Source organism: Trachypithecus francoisi, unplaced genomic scaffold, assembly GCF_009764315.1.
Source record: "Trachypithecus francoisi isolate TF-2019V2 unplaced genomic scaffold, Tfra_2.0 Lachesis_group1, whole genome shotgun sequence".
NCBI lineage: Eukaryota > Metazoa > Chordata > Mammalia > Primates > Cercopithecidae > Trachypithecus > Trachypithecus francoisi.
In genome coordinates, this window is record NW_022681454.1 from 81,274,190 (window position 1) to 81,301,388 (window position 27,199).

Genomic DNA, 27,199 nt, shown 5'->3' on the forward strand with positions numbered 1-27,199 from the left:
CTGGGTTTATAAATGTTCTCGAACTTGTGAATCAAACACTTGGGATGAACTGTCACTATGCAAGGCCACCGTACAAAAGCCCCTCTCCTGGTGACAGCTTCTCCCTTCATGATGACACAGTCATTCTCCATGAGAGCAGGCCACACGTGATAGAGGACTAACGGAGCCGTGAAATCCGAGTCGTAGCTGCGGCGGTATCTGTTTTCAATACACAAAACAAGAAAGAGAAGTTAAGCAATTATGGAGCGTATCTAGGGGAAAACATTAGTGTGAATTTTCATTTTGTATTATGCTCAGATCTGAGTAAATATAGAACAAATTCTGTTATTAAAGAATGTTTGTGGCCTCTTAGAACAAGAAGTAATGATAACTGGGACCCAGCATGGATGCGCTAAGACCAAATCATGTCAAACTAATTGTTTTCCTTCTCTTCTCAGGATTACAAGAGTTGCAATTCAGGGGAATTCTAAAGACATAGACTAGCTATCTGAAGTCCCATCAGGCTTCCCATAGAATTTTTGATGCTGTCTTTGTGGACAAAATAGAAGAAATATAGGAGGATGATTAACTTAAGTAGGTGGATTGGAAACGAATTCAATGATCATATCCAAAGAGGGGTAATTAATGGATTAACAGAAACCCGAAGGAAGATGCTGAGGGCTCTCTCTCAATACTGTGATAAGTTATCATGTATAATGAGTTGTATGAAATATAGAAAACATGCTCAAAGATGCAGGTGGTTAGCTAAAAAAAACACACACACAACAGATGACATTAAAAACAGCTCAGCAGGCTGGAACAATAAGCTGAATTTAATAAGATAAAATAAAATGTGAATACATATGAGGTCCTATAATTGAGTCTAAAAAGTATTTGCACAAATAGAGGAGACATATGGTTTAGTCACGGTACAAGTAAAAATACAGCAGATTTCAGTAGTACTCAAAATGAATAAAGACTGTCAGAAAGCTAAAAAAGAAAGAAAGAAAGAGAAAACTACTGCAAGTTAGCTAAATTAATGGAGAATAAGAATAAAAAGGGTGTTAGTCCCTCTAGGCTGGTCAGTTCACTTTCTTTAAAAGGTGCACAGACCAAGACAATGAATCTATTTGTCAAGAAGTCCTAAACCTACTTCATATGAAGAAAACCTGAAGTCCTGAGGCCAGAAGGAGGAGGATTTGAGTAATTGCTTTCAAATGCACAAAAGGCTGCCAGGTTGAAAAAGGGTTAGCCTTGTTCTGTGAAATTCTAGAAGTAGAACCAAATCCAATCATTGTTAGAAAATCCAATTCCAGCTGCACAGATGTCCAGGCACACAGGCCAGAGAATGCCCTAGAAGCTGCACATTCCCTCTGGTTAAAGGCATGTCAGCAAGAGACCCTACAGAAGTCTTTGACATGTGCAGATTCCTTAAACCAAAAAGGTGAAAGGTTCTGAGTGGAACTATCAATCCTCTGAAGGAGAAAGGAATAAAAGGAGACAAATGAAGATAATGTGCTCTGTAAGGGAACCAAAAAGACCCAACTGCAGTGTAATGTCCTAATATCAGCTCTTCCATGAGTTGATCCATGTTGGAGAAACTAGAAGCAGGGCAATGGCAAGAAAATATGACATGCTATAAGGCAATTGGAAAGTTCATTATTGTTGTGATTTGCATAAGTGAAAGAAAGTGAATGATTCTGAGTGGTACTATCCATCCTCCCTCATCAGCAAGCTTGCAGGAATGCTGGGCATAACTTTACAACCTGAACAAAAACCCAGAGCGAATATTTCCCGTGCACCCACTTCATGCTACACAGCATCCTAAGTACTTTGTTTGAATTATCTCAACTAACCTTCTACGACCCTAGGAAGTAGGCATTATTATTTCCCCCACTGGATAGAGAAGAAAGTAAGAAATAGAAAAATTAAGTGGCATGACTAACATTATACAGCTAATAGGTAGTGGAGCTGAAATTTGAACCTAAGCAGCTTGAGGCCAGAGCCTGTGTTCTTAACCACTAGCTTGATTTCTTCCCAGATAATCTCCAGCTATATCCTGTGATCTCAAGAAATCACAATACAATGTTTTAAATTAGTTTAATGTCTTTTAATTTATAAGGGAGTATTTATCTTGTAAAAGCTGGTAGCAATCTATTGGTCCTAGACAATGGAGTCAAGAGCATTAATTTTCAAACATTAGTGTGCATAAGGAACACCTGGGTGGTTGTTAAATTGCAGATTCCTGAGCCCCGTTTTAGCCCTACTGCATAAAACATCAGGATATGTAATCCAGGAATGTGTATTTTTAACAAGTACCTTGAGTAATTCTGATGCAGGTGATCCACACATCATACTTTGAGAATCCTGGCCTGAGTAATGCAATAAAAACCAATAGAAAGTAATGCATATTTGTATTTATAGAGCATCTTTTAAAAAATGTTCTAGATAGGCTCCAAGTCCTCATTAGTTCTCCCCCAAAGACTAATACATTATGTTCAATGGAAAATAACTCCAGGAGTGGGTCCTGCCCTGGAATACAGAGAAGTATATGGTAGGGCCTGGAAATCAGGTAGTGTCTGTTAATTTCTCCACCCAGAGTTCTTTTCCCTAAATTGTTCTCAGGAAACAGACAAGACAATGTACTCATGATGAATTCCTTAACTTCTGCTCCTCTGTCTCTTACTTGCAATCATTAAAAACTTCTCCATCTGCCCCATATGCAATATCTAGGGGTGGTTCTAAGGCCTGCATTGCAAAGGCAATGCAACATATCTCCTGGATGAAGTCACTGAGAAGGCAAAAGTCGACGACAGGAGGGAATGAAATCTTGGGATTGACATTCATAGCTCGGATCACATCCTGAAAAACAAAAGATGGCATCACCTTGTTACCAGCCTGTGACAAAAACACTCTAACATCCTAAGAATATTAGGACTGATGGGAGGTGAGAAAAGAGAATGTGAGCCAAAACAAGTTAAAGCAGAAAAACAGTACATGTGCTAAAAGGAGAAAAATGTTGCCACCCATTCACAGGGAAGGAGGAAAGAGGACACAGAGTAGAAATGACACAGTAAAAGCCAAGAGAGTCCTAAAAAGGCAAGGAAAAAAACCTTCTGTGGCTTTTATTTATCATTGCCTTATTTTTCTATTCTGGGCAAGGGTATGATGTGCCAACACAGAACTCTGAACTGTTCATAATCCGTAACAATCATTAAAATAGTTTGCTTTTACTGAGTGTTAACTATGTGCCAAGTCTTGTGCTAAGCAAATTGCCTACTTTCTTTCATTTAATGCTCTCAGTGACTCTAGAGAGTAATGAACATTTTTACTCCCACTGAAAGATTAGAAAACTAAAGCACACAGAGATTAAGTAAACGTGTAAGATCACACAGCTAGTAAGTGCAACAGTCAGGAAGCAAATCCATACTTACTTTTCCCAAAATCCTTGCTCTTAAGTACTATGATATTCCATCTCCTGACCATAACAGCCTATCTAAAGAAACTCAGACAATTTTTCCCCATAATATTTTTAAAGAAGAAACAGTCAATAATGGCAGGTGCTACCAAGTACAATGAATGCTGTTCCTTTCTTCTTTTTCATTACATAGAATAAATACTAAATATTGGATGGATTTCTGAGTTATTAGTACTCAATATAAACAGCAGCAGCAGAAGTAAACCAGTCCTAATAAGAGACCCAACACTTACATTGACACTGCTTTGAGAATCATATAGATCAAGATGACAAATGACATAATCCGAGACAGCATTCTCAAAGTCATTCGACCCCACGTAAGATGGTGTCAATGATTTTCTCACACGGATCTTGAAATGTCTGAATGCCATTTTTGCTACATGGAATGCCTCCTGCACATAAAAATGCAGCAAATTTTTTGGTGAAAAGAGGTAAATGAAGAGATCCAAAGCAAGGAATTAGAAAGAATCCAAGCTTCAACATTGGTCTTCTAACTAAACACAGTTGAACAAAAACATTTTTAATCTGGAAGAAAATACATCTCTAATTTTGAAAAGTACATAAACATATAATAATCCATGCTCACTAACATCAAGACAGTTGGCCATTGTTCTAGAAATTCTAAGTGCAGGAAACAGGACAGTGCAGAAATTGAAGGAAATAAATCCCCTGCTGTGAGCCCATAGCAATACCACATTACTGGTCAAGAAATAAGAGAAAATTATCAGTCTAGTGTTTATGTTATAAACACATACCCAGACTCAGACATGTTTCCTGGCATATTTTAATTCAACAAATATTTATTAAATGCCTATGGTGTGGTAAGCATTGGGAAAACTCAGTTATGCAAAGAAGACGTGGCCTGTAGATTGATAGAGCTTTAACTAACTCAGTAAGTGGTTCTTAATTATATAAACCAGGGGATGGCAAACATTTTTCTATAAGGAGCCAGATAGCAAATATTGTATGCATGTTGAACTACACACAGTTTCTGTCTTTTTTTTTTTTTTACAACCATTTAAAAATCTAAAAACATTCTTACATTCTTACAGTAGCATTTCTCTTAGAAATATGAGCCAGGTCCAGATATGGTCCATAGATCATGGTTTGCTAACCCCTGATTTAAATGAATAAATACAGGATAAAGTTCAGTATTTCTGATAATTCTGCTCTCATACCAATGTTTTGTTTTGTTTCTTAATATTTAACAATTCTCCTCACGGACTCTCAGTATCTTTGTATGGCATTAACCCATAGAACAAACAAATTTGTTTTGGAAATTAAGGATACATATATGCACTTTTAAAATTTGCCATACTCAAATAGTTGATATGTTAGCAATTTTAATAACTACTCTTAATAAATAAACAGAAGCGTTAACATAATCACAACCTTCTAATTTTTTTTAAGAACTAAAGGAAATCAAATGACAGCCAATAGCAATAATATATTCACTGTGTCTAATATGCCCATATTAGACAAAAGGTACAGTGCAAATCAACTTTTTATAAACCCATTTGAGATAGTCCGGTATTTACGGATACTTCTTAAACAAATGCCTGGTCAATATAACTAACTAACTAAGTATTATATAACTATTCATATATATATGTATAGTTATCGATTGTGAAAATGATTCAACCCCCAACTATTTGTAATGAAAGGGAAGGAAGGAAGGAAGGAAGGAAGGAAGGAAGGAAGGAAGGGAGGAAGGAAGGAAGGAAGGAGAGAGAGGAAGGAAACAATAGAGGAAGAAGGGAGAAAGAAAGGAAAGAAGGAGGAAGAGATGGTGAGAGGGAGGGAAAGAGGGGAAGGAAGGAGAGAGGGAGAGAGATGGGAAGAGAGAAAAAGGAAGGAAAGAAAGGAGGGAGGGAGGGAGGAAAGAAGGAAGGAAGGAAAGAGGGAGGGAGGGAAGGAAGGGAGGAAGGAAGGAAGGAAATAGGAAAGGAGGAAGAAAGGGAAGGAGGATGAAAAAGAGGGAAGGAGACAGATGGGGAGACTGGAATCTCCCCCACTTCTGTGACCTCAGGATCCACTAGTCTTTGTAAGTTGTTCCATTCACGTTACCAAACTTGTCTCCGCGCTGCCCCAAGGAGCAGGGGATCCCGCAGGGGTCACATACCACTGTGGCGATGTAGATGATCCGCTGAACGATCTCAGCCTTGTCGATGCAGCGCCGCAGCAGGCACTGCGCGTCCAGGCGGGCCTGGGAATAAGAATCGCTGAAGCGGGACAAGAGAGCAGCCTTGCGCGCCACACTGGACAGCTTGGAGCGGTTTGGGGACGGGCTCCTGACCTTGACAGCCGTGGAGGGGCTGGCAGATCGGCTGCGGCTGCAGCTACGGCTGCGAGGGGCAGGGCTGGGAGACCGGCTCCTGGAGGACCTGTTGGTGAGCGAGAATCAGCCAGGGAAACCCTTCGATTTGCTTCTTGAGTAAAGCAAAGATCACCTGGTGGCCAATCAATCCGACTATCGGGAGGCAAAACTCCTTATCTGAGTAATTCAGAAATGATTAGACTTCCCTATCATCTGACTCCAGCATCTGGTACCAGACTTCTTTCCCAAAAATTTATAAGTAACTAGACTTTCTATACATCTCCAGAATGCATGCATTCTTAAAAATCAGACCCATTTTGACCTATAAACTCTCAAAAAGAAGCATATAATTTTCTTTTGTAGTCCCTAATAAATCAAATTGGCCTATTAATGGAACTTTGCATCACAATATTATTTTACATCTAGACTCATTTTACCAGAACCTCAAAAGGGATTCAGAGGTCCCATATGTTCAGGTCTTTTTGGCTTTATCCAAAAACTCAAAACTATATAAAAATTTTCATATATCCTTCCAAGGAACTTCCTCCCTCCTCAATTCTGGTGTCTGAGATGACCCTTTTGCCTATCACGTTGTCCTCAGCCTGCTCATGCTTCACCTGTACTCTCCCCATCTGCTCCATCCTCTAATCAATCACCCCCATGTCCAGATACTTTATCCCTCTCTGATACTCGCACAGGAGTTACATATAACACTGGTACAGAGTCCTCGGAAAAATCCCAAAATGGTTTGCCTGTCTGTGAGGTGGCTAATGGAGATTTAGGAGCAATCCAAGTTCATGTCCCTTTTCCAATGTCTGATCTTTCACAAATTTAATCCAAGTTTGGATTCATTTAGCCAGGATCCCTCTAAGTTCATTCAAGAATTTCGGGTTTTGACTATTGCCTTTGATCGAACCTAGCAAGACATATCTGTGGTATTAACTACTTGCTGTTCCCATGAAGAAAGGTCACGCATATGTTCAAGCTTGGGCAGATGAAGCTCATGTTCATAATCCTAACAATGCTAAAGCTGGGGCAGAAGCTGCCCAACACAGAACCCAACTGGCAATACCAGGCCACTGATGCCGGCCCAAACAGAGGCAGGGGCAGACAAGATTATATGATCTCTTTTTTGTTGGAAGAAATGAAAAAGGCAGTAGTAAAACCTGTTAATTTTTCTAAATTACAAGAAGTCACTCAGGAGCCATCTGTGAGTCCCATCCTTTTCCAGGCTACACTGGTGGAGGATGTGCATAAATACACAAGTTTTGACCCCCCAATCCCTAAGGGCCTATCCATTCTGGCCATATATTTTTTAAGTCAAACTTCCCCAGACACCAGACAAAAACTCCAAAACTTAGAACAAGGCCCACAAACTCCCTTTCTTACTTTATTAAACGTAGCCTTTAAGATTTTTCAATAATCAGGAGGAAATATCTAAAATAAAAACAGTTCCATTGGAGGAGGAAAAATGCCAGCACCACACTCATTACATAGTGACAGCATTGGCACATTCTTTTTCATTAGCCAATAATCCCAAGGCTCATCCCCATAACACTAACAGAACAGGGGCCTGTCATCGCTGCAGAAATCCAGGACACTAGAGTAGAAAATGTCCAAAACCTCCAGGTTACAAGCCACCTCCAGGTTACAGTGAGGACCCTATTCTTATTGCAAACAAGAGCATCATTAGAAAAGTGAGTGTCCCTCCCTTCCTCGTGACAGAGGGGCACTTCTTTCTCCTAAGCCATAATAGCCACAACCTCACCAACATACCTGACAAGGGGATTCTGCAGAACAAGGACAAGGGGAAGGACATGCACCTCTAACTCTATTCCTGGATTATAATCAAGCCTCTGAAAGTCATCCTCTAGATGACTGGTGGGGCCTTGAGTCCTTCCAGGCCCCTGTCTTTTCCATTTCTATGGATGAGCTTTGGGTAAATCTAATTGTGGCTGAGCAAGACTTTTTATCACACCTTCCTACCCTAACCATTTCTCTCCATGCTGGTAAAATGGGAAACATCTCCACCTTTGTGTAATCTTATTACTTCCCCCACCATCCATACTTACAATATGATTGGAACTTCGTTAATTGTAATGTTACTTTGGGATGTACACCCTGGGATACTCCTGTGGGTAACATTAATCCATTTGAGGCCTTAGGCTCTTACAACAAAACTCTGGATCTATCTCATCACTGCCCATTTTTAAGCCTTTCAAACAAACCAATATAGTAAGGCCTCCAGTATACACCATCCCTTGCACTCCTAATACCACTCATGTATGTTACTAGAATGATAAAACCAACGTGGAAAATAACTATCATGTCACTTATATTCTATCCATTGCACATACACTTCCCTGGTTTTGAACACCACCGCTGCGCCCCCCACCCACCCAACCAGTTGGGACATTAACATGACTTTTCCTCTCCTGTGGGGCCTCTCAAAAACTGTTAAGAGGCCCCTTTCCTTTGTTTCCAACATTTTAATGAAACCAATCACACCATATTACCTGGCTGCCCCTCCTGGGCTCTTATGGCTTTGCAGCACTGCCAAAAATTATTTAAACTCTTTTTAATCTTTGGCTTTATTCCATCTTCATGATTCTTTTCATTATGGTGTTTCTACTCTGGGTACAATAGCTCCCACCCAAATCATTGTCTTGAACATAACTTCCAATCTAGAATCCCATTCTAGAAGAAAAAGGGCCCTAGGATTTACTGTGGCCAGAGTTGTGGGAACTATCACAACTCTTGCCCCTTGGGGAAGTTTTACTTACCATGAAATCACATCACGGGAACTTACCACCTCCCTTGAAATACTGGCAAATACCGGCCTTAGCAAGTACTGGTGCAAGTCTATCGCTGCTAGAAAGGTCTTTAGGCTCACTAGCAGGAATGGTTTTTGAAAAAGACGAGCTCTAGATTATCTCCTAGCTGAACAAGGTGCTGTCATCAGTAAAACCTGCTGATCTACATTAATGTATCTAGAAAAGTGGAAGCTCATGTCCAAGAAATTTTCGAACAAGCCAAATGGTTAAACACACTCTCCCAAAGTAACCAAAACTGGGCCAAAACCTTTACTGATTGGTTTCCAAAAATCCCTTAGCTCAATCACAGCTCACTGCAGCTTCAAACTCCTGGGCTAAAGAGTTCCTCCTGCCTCCGCCTCCAGAGGATCTAGGACCACAGGCATACCCAGCTAATTTATTTATTTTTTAACTCTTTTTAGAGATGAGTTCTTGCCACGTTGCCCAGGCTTGTCTAGAACTCCTGGGCTCAAGCAATCTTCCCCATGACAACCTCCTAAGTAGCTGGAATTCCCAGTTTTCAGATACATAACTTTTGCCCTATTTTAGGGTGGAGGTGGGGATTAGAAGGTCAGATGAGCAAATACATGTGGAAGTACTGGGTATATTATAAACTACTGTATCAATAAAAAGTTATATTGCCCTCAAGTATGAAGTAAATTATCAGACTAGCTATCCCGAAGTAAATGGGTCTCCAAAAAGGGAGGTTTTACAGAAGAAACTATCTGGCAAAAGGTAATGCAAAACTGAGTACAACAGCCAGGGAGGTTGGGTTGGGTAGGGTTAGACTCACTTATGGTGTTTGCCAATTCCCGTAGTGTAAATACTACCACCATGTCAAACAGGCACATAATTCGTTCTTGGGAGTCAATACAAGTTGGCACAAACACAACACTGACAGAATGATTCCTCAAAATTAAAGACTGGTGACATTTAGAGAATGGGAATAGGGACTTTCACAGCCTGGAGCAGAACACATTAGGGGCTTGAGGGGGGTTGTTAAAAAGAATAAGGAAAATGCAGAGACTCCAGAGAAACATCTCCTTTTTCCTTACTTAACACTATCTTGATGGTCTGTCTTAACATGTGTCCATAAATAGAAAGGAATTTCACAAGAACACTTCACCTACACATCCCATCAAAGTCAGATACAAAAGGGAAATACTCTGCAGTAAAATGGACAGCATCCCTGGAGAGAGGACTCCCAGGCCTCAGAGAAAATGACCCTCATATTACAGAACAGTTTTTCCATGAGGGTACCACCTCTTGCACCATAGGCCCGCACAATTCTGGTTTCAAGTCAAAGAACTTTCCTTACAACCAGGCACGGTGGCTCACGCCTGTAATCACAGCACTTTGAGAGGTGGAGGCAGGCAGATCACCTGAGGCCAAGAGTTCAAGACCAGCCTGGCCAACATGGTGAACCCCCATATCTACTGAAAGTAAAAATAAAATTAACCGAGCATGGTGGTGTGTGCCTGTAATCCCAGCTACTCAGGAGGTTGAGGCAGGAGAATCACTTGAACCCAGGAGGCAGAGGTTGCAGTGAGCCGAGATCATGCCACTGCACTCCAGCCTGGTGGACAGAGCAGGACTCTGTCTCAAAAAAAAAAAAAAAAAAAAAAAAAAAAAAGAACTTTCCTTCTCCATATCTCTCAGCCCAAAGTTAATTAGTGTCCAAGTGCTGGCAACTCAGGAGGTATTTTCTCTCTCTGGAAGGGGGCAGTTAAGAAAACAATCCCTTTACAATTGAAAGCTTGCCAGATTGCTGAGGTTTTGGTTCAGGGTATCATTTTATCATTTTACTTATTTTCCCCTCCCCGACCCCTTAACTCAGCAAAAAGAGCCTAAATTAGATATTTGAGAGTTTGTCTGACCTTCCTTGGAGTGCACTTTTCTCAGCAGACAGAACAGCTATTTCCTCCTTCAGGTTTCGGAGCTGTTTCTTATAATCGGATGCGACTTCTGTGTCCCGCTGGTCTGCATTCCGCTTGAGTGAACTCCACTGCTCACACTTCTGCTCTTCAGAGCTCCGAGGCTCTGACCGCCTATTCTCTGAGCTCCTCTGATCTGTGTTTCTATGGCGGGCATCCTCCTGAGCTTGAAGAGATTTAAGCCTGAACAGCAAAGAGAGAGGGCAGAGGAAGGGAAGAGAGGAGAGGGGAGGGAGTGAAGGAAGCAAGGAAAGGTAATAAGCAGCAATTGGCATGCTTACCAACAGAGGCTATTCTACTCAGCCTGCCATTATTGCATTGGGAAACTCTGGTGGAAATACATGTGAATGAACAAATTAGCAAGGAGCAGAACTCCCAGGGTCAGGATGCCACTCCATGTCTGAAGCTTGCATGGGGAAAAATTCCTAAAGAAAGGACACTCACGCAGATCCTCTAGCAAAAACACTGGACTTATAGTCATTCTGTCCCATGTTGGACAGTATGGGACAGATCTTAACTGCACTCTGAAAACATTTGACCTCCAAAAGCTATGCAGGAAGCTGGTCTAAAATATAATCTCCTACCCTCACTAGTTCTTTGATTCTCTGAATAGTCTCAACTATATTTTTAACATATTAATTGGAATATTTAATATTAATTAGAATCTTTGATTCTCTGAACAGTTGGAATATGAGAGAAAACTATAATGGGAACTGAATAACATCCACAAAACTAGCTAGAAGTGTGAACCTGTGAAAATAATGTAGCAAACAAAAAAAATCTTTAGAAATAAAATTGGCATCTTCATCAAGTTACAAAGAGGCATGGCCACCATAAAACAAGAGCAAAAGCCGGAAGAAGAGAACATGCTGTGATGAAAATGACAAGGGTGTATGATGAAAAGGTAAGACTGAGAAGATAAGAAAGTAGGATTAAGAAGGATGCAAAGAAGCTAAAGATGTAATGGAATGAAAAGCTGTAATATAAACAGTAAAGAACAGAATTGGTGCTATAGGTAATTGATGAGTAATATGATCGATGGATTTGAGAAGGTTTAACAAATAGGAAATTAGAGATTAAAATGATGAGGAAGGGGAAGACAGAAGTAGAAATTAAAACAGTGTTCCTAGCTAAGATTTATGGGTGTTCCTGAAGAAATCAGAACCATTGGAACATGTGTGAAGATAATCAAAAGGGGTGTGTGTGTGTGTGTGTGTGTGTGTGTAAAATACACCTCCCACTTACTCTTTTGGGAGGGGGGGATCAAAATTAAGATCCAGGAAGGTATAACCTTAAAAGATCAATGTTTATTTTCCCTTTCTAGAATTTTATCTATAAGGAATAATCAGACGGCTCAACTGAGATTTTTCCACAAAAATTATCCCAATATTATTTCCAATGTTGAAAATTAGTATACAAGTAAATATTCAATATGAGAGAAATCCCCAAATGATGGAACATAATGAACCTATTTAAAACTAACTTCTGCAGTATTTTTTCTTAGTGACAGAGGAAAACAATGTGAGGTGAAAAGTTAGGATAGAAAATTGTATAATTATATACTTTATTCTGTAGTCTTAACTCTATTATTAATATATTAATCAGAAGGAATGCAAAATGTTAACAGTCACTGGCTCTGGAGTTATGAAAGGGTTTCTATATTCCTTTATACTATATACTATGTTGTACTTTGGAAGTTTTCTATAGTAGATAAGTAATATTTTTGTAGTAAATATATATGTATAATTAATAAAAATATTTCTGCATTTTCTCTCTGGTGGTGAACAGATTCTTTCATGTTGTAATGGAGCACCAAAAAAGCTAAATTCAATGATTTAGGCTGCAATAATCCTGTCATTTTTTTTCTTACTGCTTTTTTAGCTGATTTATTTCCTCCTCTGCAGCCAACAGGGATATGGCCGATCTGTTCTTGGTTTCTTCAAGATTCTTTTCAGTTTCAGCCAGACTGTAAGAGAAATCAGTAACTAAAGATAGATTTTTCAAAATTGGCAGACTTTCTAAATCAAGGCAGAGGCTCACTTAGGAACTTCTGGTATATGACATAGTTCAACATAAACAAGATCAAGTTAAAAGACATCTGCATTCAATCAGGTAATATTGCAAAAATTGTGGTGGACTTGTATGCTAAAACATGCTAACATCCTTTGCTCAATGTCAAACACTGGGAAATTACAGAGCTACTACCCTCAAAAGACTATTAGTATTAGAATATAAAGGACAAAGAAACTTGTTCAATTTCTCCTTCTCACCCCTAATTCATCTGCTCTAATTACATCAAAGCCCTAGGTTGGCTTTCTCTACAAAATCTCCATTTTTCTACAATATACCAACATCAATTTTTATTGCTTTGCACTGTGGAGCTGCAGACTTCCTCAATATTTAAAAATATTATGTGCCCACCTATAAAGTCCTCACAATCACCCTTGACAATCAGGTACTTCATGTCTTCCTGCCTCTGACTTCTACTACTTATTGAACACAAATTCTCTGAGTTTTCACTGTATCTCTGTCATTATCAGTTTCAAATCCTCTTCATGGTAGACAAATCATAATAAATCGTATTATTTAGGTCTATCTAGTTTAAAAATAAGTGGGTCTGGGTGCAGTAGCTCATGTCTGTAATTCCAACACTTTGGGAAGCCAAGGCAGGAGAATCTGTTGAACTCAGGAGTTCAAGACCAGCCTGTGCAACACAGTGAGACCCTGTCTCCATAAAAAAATAAATAAATAAAATTAGCCAGGTGTGGTGGTGTGTGCCTGTAGTCCCAGATACTCAGGAGGCTGAGGTGGGAGAATCTCTTCAGACTAGGAGTTTGAAGCTGCAGTGAGCTTTGATTGTGCTACTGCACTCCAGCCTGGGTGACAAAGTAAGAACATGTCTCCAAAAAAAAATGGAAGTGAGATAGATGATGTTGAATAAAGACCAATGGTCCTCAATGAAGTTATCCCAGAACAGTGAGACTTGAGTTGACAAAGTCTTCTTGACTTCTCTGACTCTGCCAGAGAGATCATAGCACTTGTCCTGAGGCTAATATAGTGCACTTGCCTTCCAAACTCACACCAGCCTTTATCCTTTCCTCTAGATAGAGGAACAGTGGAGGGCAAAACACTGGAATTTTCACTTTGAGAGTGGAGCAACCTGAGAAATAATGTGCTAACAGTATCCCTGTCAATCCCACAGATCTTAACCAGACGTCCAAAATTCCATCGCCTACCTGCTTCCTCCTCTAATAAATGCGCATTTGGCAAGGGCCTTCCACATACTATCCCCAACTCTCCCAAGCAAGGTTTGTTTCCCCTTCTCAGCGCTCCACTCACATTTACCTCATTGCATTCACACTATAAACTATTTGAGAGCAATAATTTTATTTTATTCATCTCTACCCCCAGCACCTAAACAGTGCCTGTCACAAGGTATATTTTTTTAATGAGAAAGGAATGAATGAATGAAATGTCTAAAGATGAAAAGAAAGCAAAAAATAGCATTAACTTCATAATATGGCTATTGGAGATTGAAAGGAAATTAGTATGATTTAATTCCAATATAAAGAGGTAACAAGTTTTTAAAAGTAAATATGTGAAAATGAACATTTTTATCAAGAGAAAAGAAACTGTAGAAAATGGATCAAGAAAAGGAGGAAAATACAAGCAGGAATTAAAAACTTGGGTATTTTTCTCCTAACACACACAAGTGGATGCACATACAAGCAAACATACATGCTAATTTCATGTATTTGGATATCATACAGAGAGAAGAAAGAAAAGTACATTCATATGCTAAGAATTGTTTTAATCAGGCTGACATTCTATTTAAATGTTTTGTTGTGTATCTATTCATTCATTGAGCAGATTATTGAGCACTTACTGTGAGCTAGGTATGATGCTCAGTACTGGAGATAAAACAGTGTCAAGAAAGCAATGCAAGACAGGAACCCTTTGGATCTTCCAGGCTAGTTGGAGAGATAGATCATATATATACAAGCAAGTTTATTTTTTTAAGTTCCCAGTTGTGACTTCACTCTCTAACTTTTCTCATAAGTGCCATTATGAGAAAAGCAGATCACCGTGAAAGAGAATTAGAGGGAAGAAAGACCTTTCAATGTATGGTGGTCACAGAAGGACTCTGAGAAAGGCACATTTAAGCTGAGACTTGTAGGATAATAAAGACCAGGCATACAAAGAACCAGTGGAAGACTGGAAAGTTCTTTCAGGCAATGGAAGAGCACAGGTAAAGGCCTCAAGGTGAGAAAGTAGATAGTAGACTGGGTCAGGAGAAAGTGACAGGAGATGACACTCGGGCAGAAACACAGCCAGATCAGGAGGACTGCTATGAGAGCCCTGGTGAGAAATTTAGAATTTTTTCTAAGTATAAAGGGAAGAGACCACTTAAACAAACTTATAAGAGAAAAACAAACAACCCCATCAAAAAGTGGGCAAAGAACATGAACAGACACTTCTCAAGAGAAGACATTTATGAGACCAACAAACATATAAAAACAAGCTCAACATCACTGATTATTAGAGAAATGCAAATCAAACCACAATGTGATACCATCTCATGCCAGTCAGAATGGCAATTATTAAAAAGTCAAGAAACAACAGATGCTGGCGAGGCTGCAGAGAAATAGGAAATTTTTCACACTGTTAGTGGAAATGTAAATTAGTTCAACCATTGTGGAAGACAGTGTGGTGATTCCTCAAGGATCTACAACCAAAATACCATTTGACCCAGCAATCCCATTACTGGGTATATACCCAAAGGAATATAAATAATTATATTATAGATACATGCTCATGTATGTTTACTGAAGCACTGTTCACAATAGCAAAGACATGGAATCAGCCCAAATGTCCATCAATGATAGACCGAATAAAGAAAATGTGGTACATATGCACCATGGAATACTATGCAGCCAAAAAAGGAATAAGATTATGCCCTTTGCATGGAAATGGATGAAACTAGAAGCCATTATCTTCGGTAAACTAACACAGGAACAGAAAACCAAACACTACATGTTCTCACTCATAAATGGGAGTTGAACAATGGGAACACAAGGACACAGGGAGGGGAACCATACATACTGGGGCCTGTTGGGGGCTGGGAGAAGGGAGAGCATCAGGATAAGTAGCTAATGCATGTGAGGCTTAATACCTAGGTGATGAGTTAATCTGTGCAGCAAACCACCATGGTACATGTTTACCTATATAAGAAACTTGCACATCCTGCACGTGTATCCTGGAACTTAAAATAAAATATAATATTTAACAAAGGAGAATATTAACAGCTTTTAATCAGAAGGATGATTTGATATGGCTGGGCGCCATGGCTGACGCCTATAATTCCAGCACTTTGGGAGGCCGAGGCGGGCAGATCATGAGGCCAGGAGTTCGAGACCATCCTGGCTAACACGGTGAAATGCCATCTCTACTAAAAATACAAAAAACTAGCCAGGCAAGGTGGCAGGCACCTGTAGTCCCAGCTATTCAGGAGGCTGAGGCAGGAGAATGGCATGAAACTGGAAGGCAGAGCTTGCAGTGAGCCGAGATCGCACCACTGCACCCCAGCCTGAGTGACAGAGCGAGACTCTGTCTCAAAACAAAAACAGAAAAAAAAAAAAAGGGTGACTTGATACAACTTTATATATATATATAAATTATATATATTATATATATATTACATATATTATATATATCTCTATATATAGTGATATAATTATATATATATCACTAATTATCAGGGAAACGCAAGTTAAAATCATAATGCGATACCATCTTACTTCTGCAAGAATTGTCATAATTACAAAATCAAAACACAATAGCTGTTGGAGTAAATGTGGAGAAAAGGGAAAACTTTTATACTGCTGGTGGGAATGTAAACTAGTACAACCACTGTTGAAAGCAGTGTATTTCAATAGAGATTTCAATAGCAGAGATTTCTTAAAGAACTAAAAGTAGAACTACAATTTGATACAGCCATCCCACTACTGCATACCTACCCAAAGAAAAAGAAGCCATCTTATGAAAAAGACACATGCACATGTATGTTTATAGCAGTACAATTCACAGTTGCAGAGATATGGAACCAACGTAAGTGCCCATCAACCAATGGGGGGATAAAGAAAATGTGGTATATATATACCGTGGAGTACTAGTCAGCCATACAATGAAATGAAATAATGGCCTTTGCAGCAACTTGGATGGAGCTGGAGGCCATTATTCTAAGTGAAGTAACTCAGGAATGAAAAACCAAATGTCATATTTTCTCACTTACAAGTGGGAGTTAAGCTATGGGGATGCAAAGGCATAAGAATGATATAATGGACTTTGGGGACTTGAAGGGAAAGAAAGGAGGAGGGTGAGGGATAAAAGACTACACAATGGCTCTACTGTATACCACTCAGGTGATAGGTGCACCAAAATCTCAGAAATTACCACCAAAGAATTTATCCATGTAACCAAATACCACTTGTTCTCCAAAATCTATTGAAATAACATAAAAATAAAATAAAGGGTTCCAAGATGGCCGAATAGGAACAGCTCCAGCCTCCAGCTCCCAGCGTGAGCAACACAGAAGATGGGTGATTTCTGCATTTCCAACTGAGGTTTGAAGAGAGTAATGGTTCTCCCAGCACTGAGTTTGAGATCTGAGAACAGACAGACTGCCTGCTCAAGTGGGTCCCTGACCCCCGAGTAGCCTAACTGGGAGACCCCACAGAAGTACAAACTACATCAGAGAATACTATAAACACCTCTATGCAAATAAACTAGAAAACCTAGAAGAAATGCATAAATTCCTGGACACATACACTCTCCCAAGACTAAACCAGGAAGTAGTTGAATCCCTGAATAGACCAATAGCAGGCTCTGAAAGTGAGGAAATAATTAATAGCCTACCAACCAAAAAAAGTCCAGGACCAGACGGATTCACAGCCGAATTCTACCAGAGGTACAAGGAGGAGCTGGTACCATTCCTTCTGAAACTATTCCAATCAATAGAAAAACAGGGAATCCTCCCTAACTCATTTTATGAGGCCAACATCATCCTGATACCAAAGCCTGGCAGAGATACAACAAAAAAAGAGAATTTTAGACCAATATCCCTGATGAACATCGATGCAAAAATCCTCAATAAAGTACTGGCAAACCGAATCCAGCAGCACATCAAAAAGCTTATCCACCATGATCAAGTGGGCTTCATCCCTGGGATGCAATGCTGGGTCAATATATGCAAATCAATAAACGTAATCCAGCATATAAGCAGAACCAAAGACAAAAACCACATGATTATCTCAATAGATGCAGAAAAGGCCTTTGACAAAATTCAACAGCGCTTCATGCTAAAAACTCTCAATAAATTTGGTATTGATGGAATGTATCTCAAAATAATAAGAACTATTTATGACAAACCCACAGCCAATATCATACAGAATGGGCAAAAACTGGAAGCATTGCCCTTGAAAACTGGCACAAGACAGGGATGCCCTCCCTCACCACTCCTATTTAACATAATTTGGAAGTTCTGGCCAGGACAATCAGGCAAGAGAAAGAAATAAAGGGTATTCAATTAGGAAAAGAGGAAGTCAAATTGTCCCTGTTTGCAGATGACATGATTGTATATTTAGAAAACCCCATCATCTCAGACCCAAATCTCCTTAAGCTGATAAGCAACTTCAACAAGGTCTCAGGATACAAAATCAATGTACAAAAATCATAAGCATTCTTATACACCAATAACAGACAAAGAGAGAGCCAAATCATGAATGAACTTCCATTCACAATTGCTTCCAAGAGAATAAAACACCTAGAAATCCAACTTGCAAGAAAAAAAAAAAAACCATCAAAAAGTGGGCAAAAGATATGAACAGACACTTCTCAAAAGAAGACATTTATGCAGCCAACAGACACATGAAAAAATGCTCATCATCACTAGCCATCAGAGAAATGCAAATCAAAACCACAATGAGATTCCATCTCACACCAGTTAAAATGGAAATCAATAAAAAGTCAGGAAACAACAGGTGCTGGAGAGGATGTGGAGAAATTGGAACACTTTTACACTGTTGGTGGGACTGTAAATTAGTTCATCGATGTGGAAGACAGTGTGGTGATTCCTCAAGGATCTAGAACTAGAAATACCATTTGACTCGGTCATCCCATTACTGGGTATATATCCAAAGGACTATAAATCATGCTGCTATAAAAACACATGCACACGTATGTTTTTTTTTTTTTTTTTTTTTTTTTTTGAGACAGAGTCTCACTCAGTCGCCCAGGCTGGAGTGCAGTGGCCATATCTCAGCTCACTGCAAGCTCCGCCTCCCGGGTTTACGCCATTCTCCTGCCTCAGCTTCCCGAGTAGCTGGGACTACAGGCGCCCGCCACCTCGCCCGGCTAGTTTTTTTGTATTTTTTAGTAGAGACGGGGTTTCACCGTGTTAGCCAGGATGGTCTTGATCTCCTGACCTCGTGATCCGCCCGTCTCGGCCTCCCAAAGTGCTGGGATTACAGGCTTGAGCCACCGCGCCTGGCCACATGCACACGTATGTTTATTGTGGCATTATTCACAATAGCAAAGACTTGGAACCAACCCAAATGTCCATCAACGACAGACTGGATTAAGAAAATGTGGCACATATACACCATGGAATACTATGCAGCCATAAAAAAGGATGAGTTCATGTCCTTTGTAGGGACATGGATGCAGCTGGAAACCATCATTCTCAGCAAACTATCGCAAGACCAGAAAACCAAACACTGCAGTGGGAATTGAACAACGAGAACACTTGGACACAGGAAGGGAACATCACACACCGGGGCCTGTCGTGGGGTAGCGGGAGTGGGGAGGGATAGCATTAGGAGATATACCTAAAGTAAATGACGAGTTAGTGGGTGCAGCACACCAACATGGTACATGTATACATATGTAACAAATCTGCACGTTGAAAAAGTATAATAAAAAAATTAAAACAAAAATAAAAACTAAGAAATCCAGGGAAAAGCAGCAAGCATCTTCATGTATGCAACTTTCTAATGGTTAGTAGAGAAAATATAGAGAGAGAGAGAGAAGGAACACACACGTGATAAAGCAAATAGGGCAAAAGGCATATGAAAGGGCATATGGAAATTTTTAGTGCTATTCTAGTGGATTTGCTGTGTTTGAAATTATTTTCAAATGAAAAGTTTTTTTAAAGCATGCATTAAATTTCTTGATCCACGGTACCCCTTATAGGTAACAACAGTGTCACTGAAACAAGAAAGAAAAGTGGGAAACCCTCGCCCCTACTAGTGCTGACAGCCATCAAGAACCAGTAAAGTTTTGATGCCCTGCCTCACAACTAGAGGAAAACGTAGGATCATCTGCAGCAATTGCTAGCTAATGTCCCAGGAGACCTTCCCAGAGAAGACATGCACAACTCAGGACCCATCAGAATGAGACACTAGTGCCTACATGAAATTAAGGCCAGCAAGAACCCAGAGGGCAGTACAAGACCAAAAACTCTTCTTGTCCGTCACCAGGAGAGTATACAAGCATCCCTTCCCTAGAAAGGATGAGGGGAAGGGAGACCCCATGAGGGGGTAAAAATAGCTCTTAATGCATGTTTGCACTTGGAATGAGCTGAATGTTTATAGAAAATGGACTATGATAAACCAGAAATGACTGTGTGATCTTGAAGTGGCTTATTGAAGGATCCTTCAAAATGAGCTCATATTAGTTGAAATAAATTATAGATTGTATGCTTTTTGCATATTACAATTATAAATGTTGACTGCTTCAGGTATATAACTACTCATTGATTATGATTCCAGTTGGAAATATGAATGGGTGTGTGTGGAGGTGCAGGCACAAAGAAAAAATGTCTGGAGTAAAATATACCAAAATGTTAATGGGGACAAGAAAACAGGTGATTTTCATCAATTTTTATTTGTTGTATGCATTTTGAAAAAGAAAATTGTATTATTTTTATAATCAGGCAAAACTAAATCAATAGAGATATTTTTCCTTAGAAAAATGTAAATGTCATCAGAGAACAAGGCAGAGTACCACACATTACTCCATCCCAAGCCTTAACTAGTTATTGATTAAAAAAAAAAAAAAGATTTACTTTCTGTCCCATTGATGTCAGCAATGAAGCAAGGAGAAATTCCCACTGATGGATTTTTGTTAGGTATGTCAAACACAGTTTCATACATATTTGTCTACCTGCCTCAAGTACAAACCCAAAGTCTACAATGATTTTTGTGGTGATTCCCTAAGTTTGCTACCCTGGCTCTGCCCACAGCATGCATCTGATATCTGTTGTTGCCTGGAATTGCTTAACTTTTTAAAAATACATTCTTATATCTAATAATTATTGCAAAATCTTGAATTCTTCCTTTCTTAAAAGACTCTGACTCTTGCGGATTCAGAGAGGCACACATACACCCCTAAATGAGTATAATGGACAGATAGATGCAGCCTGCTTCATTTGACTTCTGCTGTCTTTCTCTTAATTTTCTTCTTTGCCTGATTGTTCACTCTATTTTATTCTTTCCCTTTTGCATCTCTTTTAAAATTTTTCTCCCAAAAGGTAGATTTTTGTCTAACAATCTACCTGTTTGTCAATATGGGCTGATGATGTGCTTATGAAGAAGGAACTCCAAAGAAGGAACCAGGGGACCAGGTATCATAATATATCCTGTCCCCAAATCCACAGACACTGACTCTAAACTCTCTCTCTCTCTCTCTTTCTCTCTCTCTCTCTGTCTCTCACTGTCATACACACATGCACACAGACACACACACAATCATATTACTTATTTACAAATGCCCACATTTTACATGAACCATTATTCTCCTTTCGAATTTAAAACTTAATTAAATTGAAAACAATACTTTTTGGAAAAAGATAACTTGCATTCCTCTTACTCATCTTGAACCTGGTTGAGTTGACTCCGGGTTGAGTTCAAATTAGAATCTAACTGTTGCATGTCCCGATCCCGAGGACTGGGATCTTTACGTCTCTCCCTGTCAAACGTGTTCTGGAAAGGCACACCAAAAAAACAAAAAACAAAAATCAGTCTGAATACATAAAATGACGTTGATGAATTAAAAAAAAAAAAAGTCCATCTCAAAAGAGCGCACATGAAGTTCTAGTGCAGGCAAAATTAATCTAGAGTGACAAAAATCAGAAGATGGTTGCCCTGGGGAAGGTGCAAGAAATGCTCTGAAGTGATGGAGATGTCTGATATTCCAATAGAGATGTGAATTTACACAGGTATACGTATTTGTTAAAACAGCAATTTATGGATTTCACTGAATATAAATTATACCTCAATTTCCAAAAAGACTTTGAAACATCATTCTACATCTTTATACCTAGAATAACACCCACACAGAGGATAAAAATCTGAGAAGCATCCAAACATTCTCAGGGAAAAAAAATTACTTAATGATAACTGAAATCTATAAAGTACTTAACACGTGTCAGACCCTATGCAGCTTGTTTAGTGTGCTTATCACATTTAATTCTCACAAATGACCCTATTAGATCAGCAAAACCATTGTCTCCATTCAGCAAATAAGAAAATTGAGACATAAATGTTTAGACACCTACTCCAGGGCCATAAAAGAGGAACTGGTTTTCTTTCAGTGATCTCCAAGCGGGGATCCTTCAGCCACTGTCTTATAAGGTTCTTGCTCAGAACAGACTAAATGCTTTCTTTTTGTTATTATTATTATTTTTTATTTTTTTACTTTAGGTTCTGGGACACACGTGCAGAATGCGCAGGATTTTTACATAGATATATGTGTGCCATGGTGGTTTCCTGCACCTATCAACCTGTCACCTAGGTTTTAAGCCCCACATGCATTAGATGTTTGTCCTAATGCTTTCTCTCCCCTCACCCCTGCAATTCCCTTTTTTTTCCCTGAGAATGTTTGGATGCTTCTCAGATTTTTATCCTCTGTGTGGGTGTTATTCTAGGTATAAAGATGTAGAATGATGTTTCAAAGTCTTTTTGGAAATTGAGGTATAATTTATATTCAGTGAAATCCATAAATTGCTGTTTTAACAAATACGTATACCTGTGTAAATTCACATCTCTATTGGAATATCAGACATCTCCATCACTTCAGAGCATTTCTTGCACCTTCCCCAGGGCAACCATCTTCTGATTTTTGTCACTCTAGATTAATTTTGCCTGCACTAGAACTTCATGTGCGCTCTTTTGAGATGGACTTTTTTTTTTTTAATTCATCAACGTCATTTTATGTATTCAGACTACAGGCCCTGCTTTGTTGTTCCCCTCCCCATGTCCATGTATTCTCATTGTTCAACTCCCACTTATGAGTGAGAACATGTGATGTTTGGTTTTCTCAGAAGAGACTAAATGTTTTCTAAATGCTTCTGTTTTAGAAAGGGTTATAGGTAAATCCATATAAATGTTTAAAAGTAAAGTAACTAATGTTTTGGTTGCCCAGATGTAATGATGTGGATGCCTTAAGTAAGGCATGTGCTCTCTTTCTAGTCTGATCTCCACCTGTTCAAAAACTAGCACTGTCCCCATAAAAACCACCAATAACCCTCACAAATTGTGACACTCTGTCAGTCTACCAGAATTAAGTCCTCTTCTTCTCTTGGAGGTTTCTGATTTGTTTTATCTCACTGTTCAGAAAGTCAAGGGTTATCCTTCAGCATCCCTACCTGCAGAGAGGGGACCTTGCTGTCAACAGATTTTCCCATGGAAGCAGCAGTAAAGGAAGCCTCCAGCCAAGGCAAAAGGCGTGACTTGATTGTTTCCACACCGTCGTTATGTCCTCCTAAAAGAATACACACATCAGGTCAGGGAGAGAAACACAACTGCATCAACAGTCAAAGAACACAAAAAAGCACCAAGAAATGAGAGAAAGGCAGGCAGAACTGGATGGGAAATTACCAGGCCATTCTCACCTTCTTGGGCTGCTGTTGTGAGGATCCCAAAGAGTTGTCCCTGCACCTTGGCAACTTGCTCAATGAGTTCAAGGCAGTGGTTTAGATTTTGATCACACGTGTTTGTCTGCAAGGGCAAAACAGTAGATAACCAGGGTAATGTCTTCACTCTGGGACCCTGCAGGCAGACCAGGGTCTCACTTGACCCAAGAGCTGCCTGGCTCTGGTACGCTCTGGTAGCAGGACTGCTGTGTGGTCACCGAAACTTATCTCCCGTAGACCACATTTCCCAGTTTCCCTAGCAGTTCGTGTGGCCATGTAACTGAATTCTGGTTAACTGGATGGGAAGTGATATATGCCCAGGGCCTGGCCCAGAAGGGAACCTCTTGAATGATTTATTTTTCTTTTCCCCTCTGCCAACTGAATGCAGAAGAGCCAAGAGAGGATGCTGAGGGCATAAGGGATGGTGGAGCCACAAGATTTGCAAGGTTGCTGACTGAATGCTTGCATTGAATTATCACATAGTTGAGAGAGTTGGTTTGTGTGTGTTAAGCCACTGAGATTTGGAGGTTGTTTTTTATAGCAATAATCCTACTCAGTAAAACTCTACAAAAATACATTTAAAAGCTAAATGGACCTGTTGTCAGACAATACAAATCACTGCCTAATTTACCTGCTTTATTGGTTCCTGTCCTCTACATAAATTCAATTCATATATACTGTATGTGCATAGAGAACATGACTTCTTAACAGCAAGAAGGTATTGCTGGGTTTAGGATATAAGGGACTTGGCACTTGCAGACTCATGGGGCAGACAGATGAATAGCCAGTTACCTTGCAGCAGAATAATAAATCTAACTACACAGATGAGTGCAAGCTCTACCCAATAGTCCATTGTCTTGGAAAGTCTGGGAAGGCTTCCAAGAGGAAGTAAAACCTAGTCCAAGATGAAATTAGCCAGACTTGGAAAAGTAGGTGGTTCCAGTGGTTGTGGAACATTCTAAGCAATGAGAACAGAACACGAGGAGGCAAAGAAGTGAACCTTTTAGCTATTATTCTGCTTTCCTCATTTCTTTGAAAGATTCTACCATTTCCATTTCAACATAAGCCAAACCTCTAACTGACTCCAGCACTAGAAGAAGGAATACAACTACAAGCAACAAACATCACGTGGTTGTAAAAATGCATCGATTTATGTGTCACCTCAGGGTGCAATAAAGCATTGGTTCTTGGTGCCTCCTGGACACAACAAATCCCTGAACAGAAAGCAGGGTACAGGAGGATAGAAACTAGGAGTAAGAGAAAAGTTGAGATAATCTCTAGGCAAAAGTTTACAAATCAAATGCACATCTGCATCAACCAAGGAAATGGTTCAGACAGGCAGGAAGCTCCTTGAGGACAGACCTGTCCTGTTGGTTGTTGTATTCCCAACCCTGGATTCTACAGTGCGTCTGTATTCAGACTCATTATGCGTTGGATGGATGCATGTAAATGAGATGATTCACTTACTTTGTATTTATCATATCTCTCCTATATGCCAGGCTCTATTAGTGCTTTACATAAACTCAGCTAATTTTTGCACTAGTACACTAGGAGTTAGAAGAACTATTATCATTCCCATTTCAGATAAGAAAGCTGAGGCACAGAGAGGTTAAGTAACTTGTTCATGGCTACCCAGCTAGTAAATTATCAGAGCTGAGATTGGATCCCAGCAGCCCAGCTTCCAGAGCCCATGCTCTTAACTACTAAACTATCTATACTGACTTTTAGATCATGCTTCATGCTGGGAGTAGAGGGAGGATTGGATGATGCGACCAAGAGTGAATGGGGAGGGCATCCAGGGAAGGTTTCTCTCTGGAGGGGACCCTTGAGTATTCCTGGGTTATAAGATTCAGGGAAGGGAAGCACTAGGGAAGGAGCATGCCAGGCAGTGGGAACAGCAAGGACAAAAGTTCTGTGGCAGGAACAAGTTCAGCAACCTTGAATATGTCAATGTGGCAGAGACACAGAAAGTCAGAGAGTTTGGTAGAGTAGGTTGACCTGGAGAGCCTTTCACCCCTGGCATGGAGTTTGGATGGGATCGACTTGTAACTGAGAGGGCAGCTGGTTTACTTTCCATTCTTGGTAAATGGTACCTGGTAACTAATTCTGTTGTAGCATTGATTTCTCCTGTAGTCATTTTTTCTCCATCTCATCCATCTAATCTCTCCTCCCAAAAAGATCATGAGTTCTTTTTAAAAACGATCTTGCTTTGCTCATGTTTGTATCTGTTGCCACTAGTATCCTAGCAAATTGAAGGGTCCAAACAGCAGTTGATGAATGAATGATTTAACAGCATAATGTTGACATGATAGAGCATTTAAAACCCATAGTCTGAACATCTGTCTCCATTTCTTCCTCATTAATTCCGCACTCCTTGCCGTGGCCGTTTTATACCTGCACTTATTACACTGAACTTCAATTACCTACTTACAAGCCTTTTGCCCTCTGGCAAGATCATTCCACGTGTTAAGTGGATGGAGAATGAGCTTGGGAGTCAAGCAAACCTGAGTATCTCAGCTCTGCTGCTTGCTACAATTCTGTGTGACCCTGCACAAGTTACTTAACCTCTCTGAGCCCATTCTTCTCCCATGCAATGGGGATAATAATGCCTTGCGGAGCATTAGAATTAAATCAAAATAATACATGTCTAGCATCTCAGACACAGAAGGTGTTTATCACCTATGAGGTGGCATGCAGTACTGAAAGGAGCCAGTGGCTTAGGAATAAGGTAGACCTTGTTCAAATCTGGTTCTCAACTTATCAGCTGCATTCCCTTAGAAAAGACATTTAAATATGAGGCTCTGTTTCCTCCCGTTTAGGAGGTAGTTGATCACATGAGCAGAGTCCAGTGTAAAAGAGGTACACAATAATTAGAAGTATTATTGTGGTATCATTACTATCTGTTCCTATGCCTTGCCTAGAGCCTGGTACACACTGGATACCCAGAGGAATCCTGGTCAAATGAGTTTTTAAACACAACTTAAATAACAGGAGAGAATATCCTGTGTCACACAGTTCCGCTTCCCAAGACATGTTACAACATGATGCAACTTCTTTTTTTTTTCTTTTTTTTTTTTGAGACGGAGTCTTGCTCTGCCACCCAGGCTGGAGTGCAGTGGCCGGATCTCTGCTCACTGCAAGCGCCGCCTCCCGGGTTCACGCCATTCTCCTGCCTCAGCCTCCCGAGTAGCTGGGACTACAGGCGCCCGCCACCTCGCCCGGCTAGTTTTTTTGTATTTTTTAGTAGAGACGGGGTTTCACTGTGTTAGCCAGGATGGTCTTGATCTCCTGACCTCGTGATCCGCCCGTCTCGGCCTCCCAAAGTGCTGGGATTACAGGCTTGAGCATGATGCAACTTCTAAACACAAAGCATTGCACAAGATAATCAAGTTGCAATAGGGTCACATTATTCAAGTAAACACATACCCACATACTCACACAAGACAAACAGAGCAAAGATATGGACTAATTATACTGTCTCCAAAGCACAGACTCTCCAGATTTATCCATTCATAAATCATTGAGTTCCTATTATATGTAAGGCCCTGGAAACAAAGCTCAGGAAACAAAGCTATATTAAAAAAAAAAAGTTGTCTGCAGTCAGTGAACTAATTAGACAGGGAAGTGAGATGGAGAACAAGTGGCACATAGGGGATAAATAATTACCTTAGAGTTTATGTTAAATACTCTGTGTGTATAACAAGCTAT

The 27,199-nt window shown here is 39.9% G+C and overlaps 1 protein-coding gene across 4 annotated transcripts in view; it reads right to left on the bottom strand.

Moving 5' to 3' along the window:
- Positions 1 to 27,199, bottom strand: part of SPATA18 (spermatogenesis associated 18) — a 44,169-nt gene that overhangs the window by 11,246 nt on the left and 5,724 nt on the right. The window contains exons 2-11 of one of the 4 annotated variants that reach the window (XR_004438020.1): positions 23,471 to 23,576; positions 23,225 to 23,340; positions 21,448 to 21,560; positions 12,392 to 12,487; positions 10,465 to 10,704; positions 5,580 to 5,841; positions 3,691 to 3,849; positions 2,666 to 2,841; positions 2,299 to 2,351; positions 75 to 198 (exon numbers count right to left, since the gene is read on the bottom strand). Coding sequence is in view for 1 of the 4 variants with exons in the window: in XM_033214701.1 (XP_033070592.1) it covers positions 75 to 198; positions 2,666 to 2,841; positions 3,691 to 3,849; positions 5,580 to 5,841; positions 10,465 to 10,704; positions 12,392 to 12,487; positions 21,448 to 21,560; positions 23,225 to 23,340; positions 23,471 to 23,576 (1,392 nt within the window). In the remaining 3 variants the exon portion in view is untranslated. Of the gene's footprint in view, positions 1 to 24; positions 199 to 2,298; positions 2,352 to 2,665; positions 2,842 to 3,690; positions 3,850 to 5,579; positions 5,842 to 10,464; positions 10,705 to 12,391; positions 12,488 to 21,447; positions 21,561 to 23,224; positions 23,341 to 23,470; positions 23,577 to 27,199 lie in introns of all 4 variants that reach the window. The other 3 variants (XR_004438021.1, XR_004438019.1, XM_033214701.1) reach the window with 3 other exon arrangements.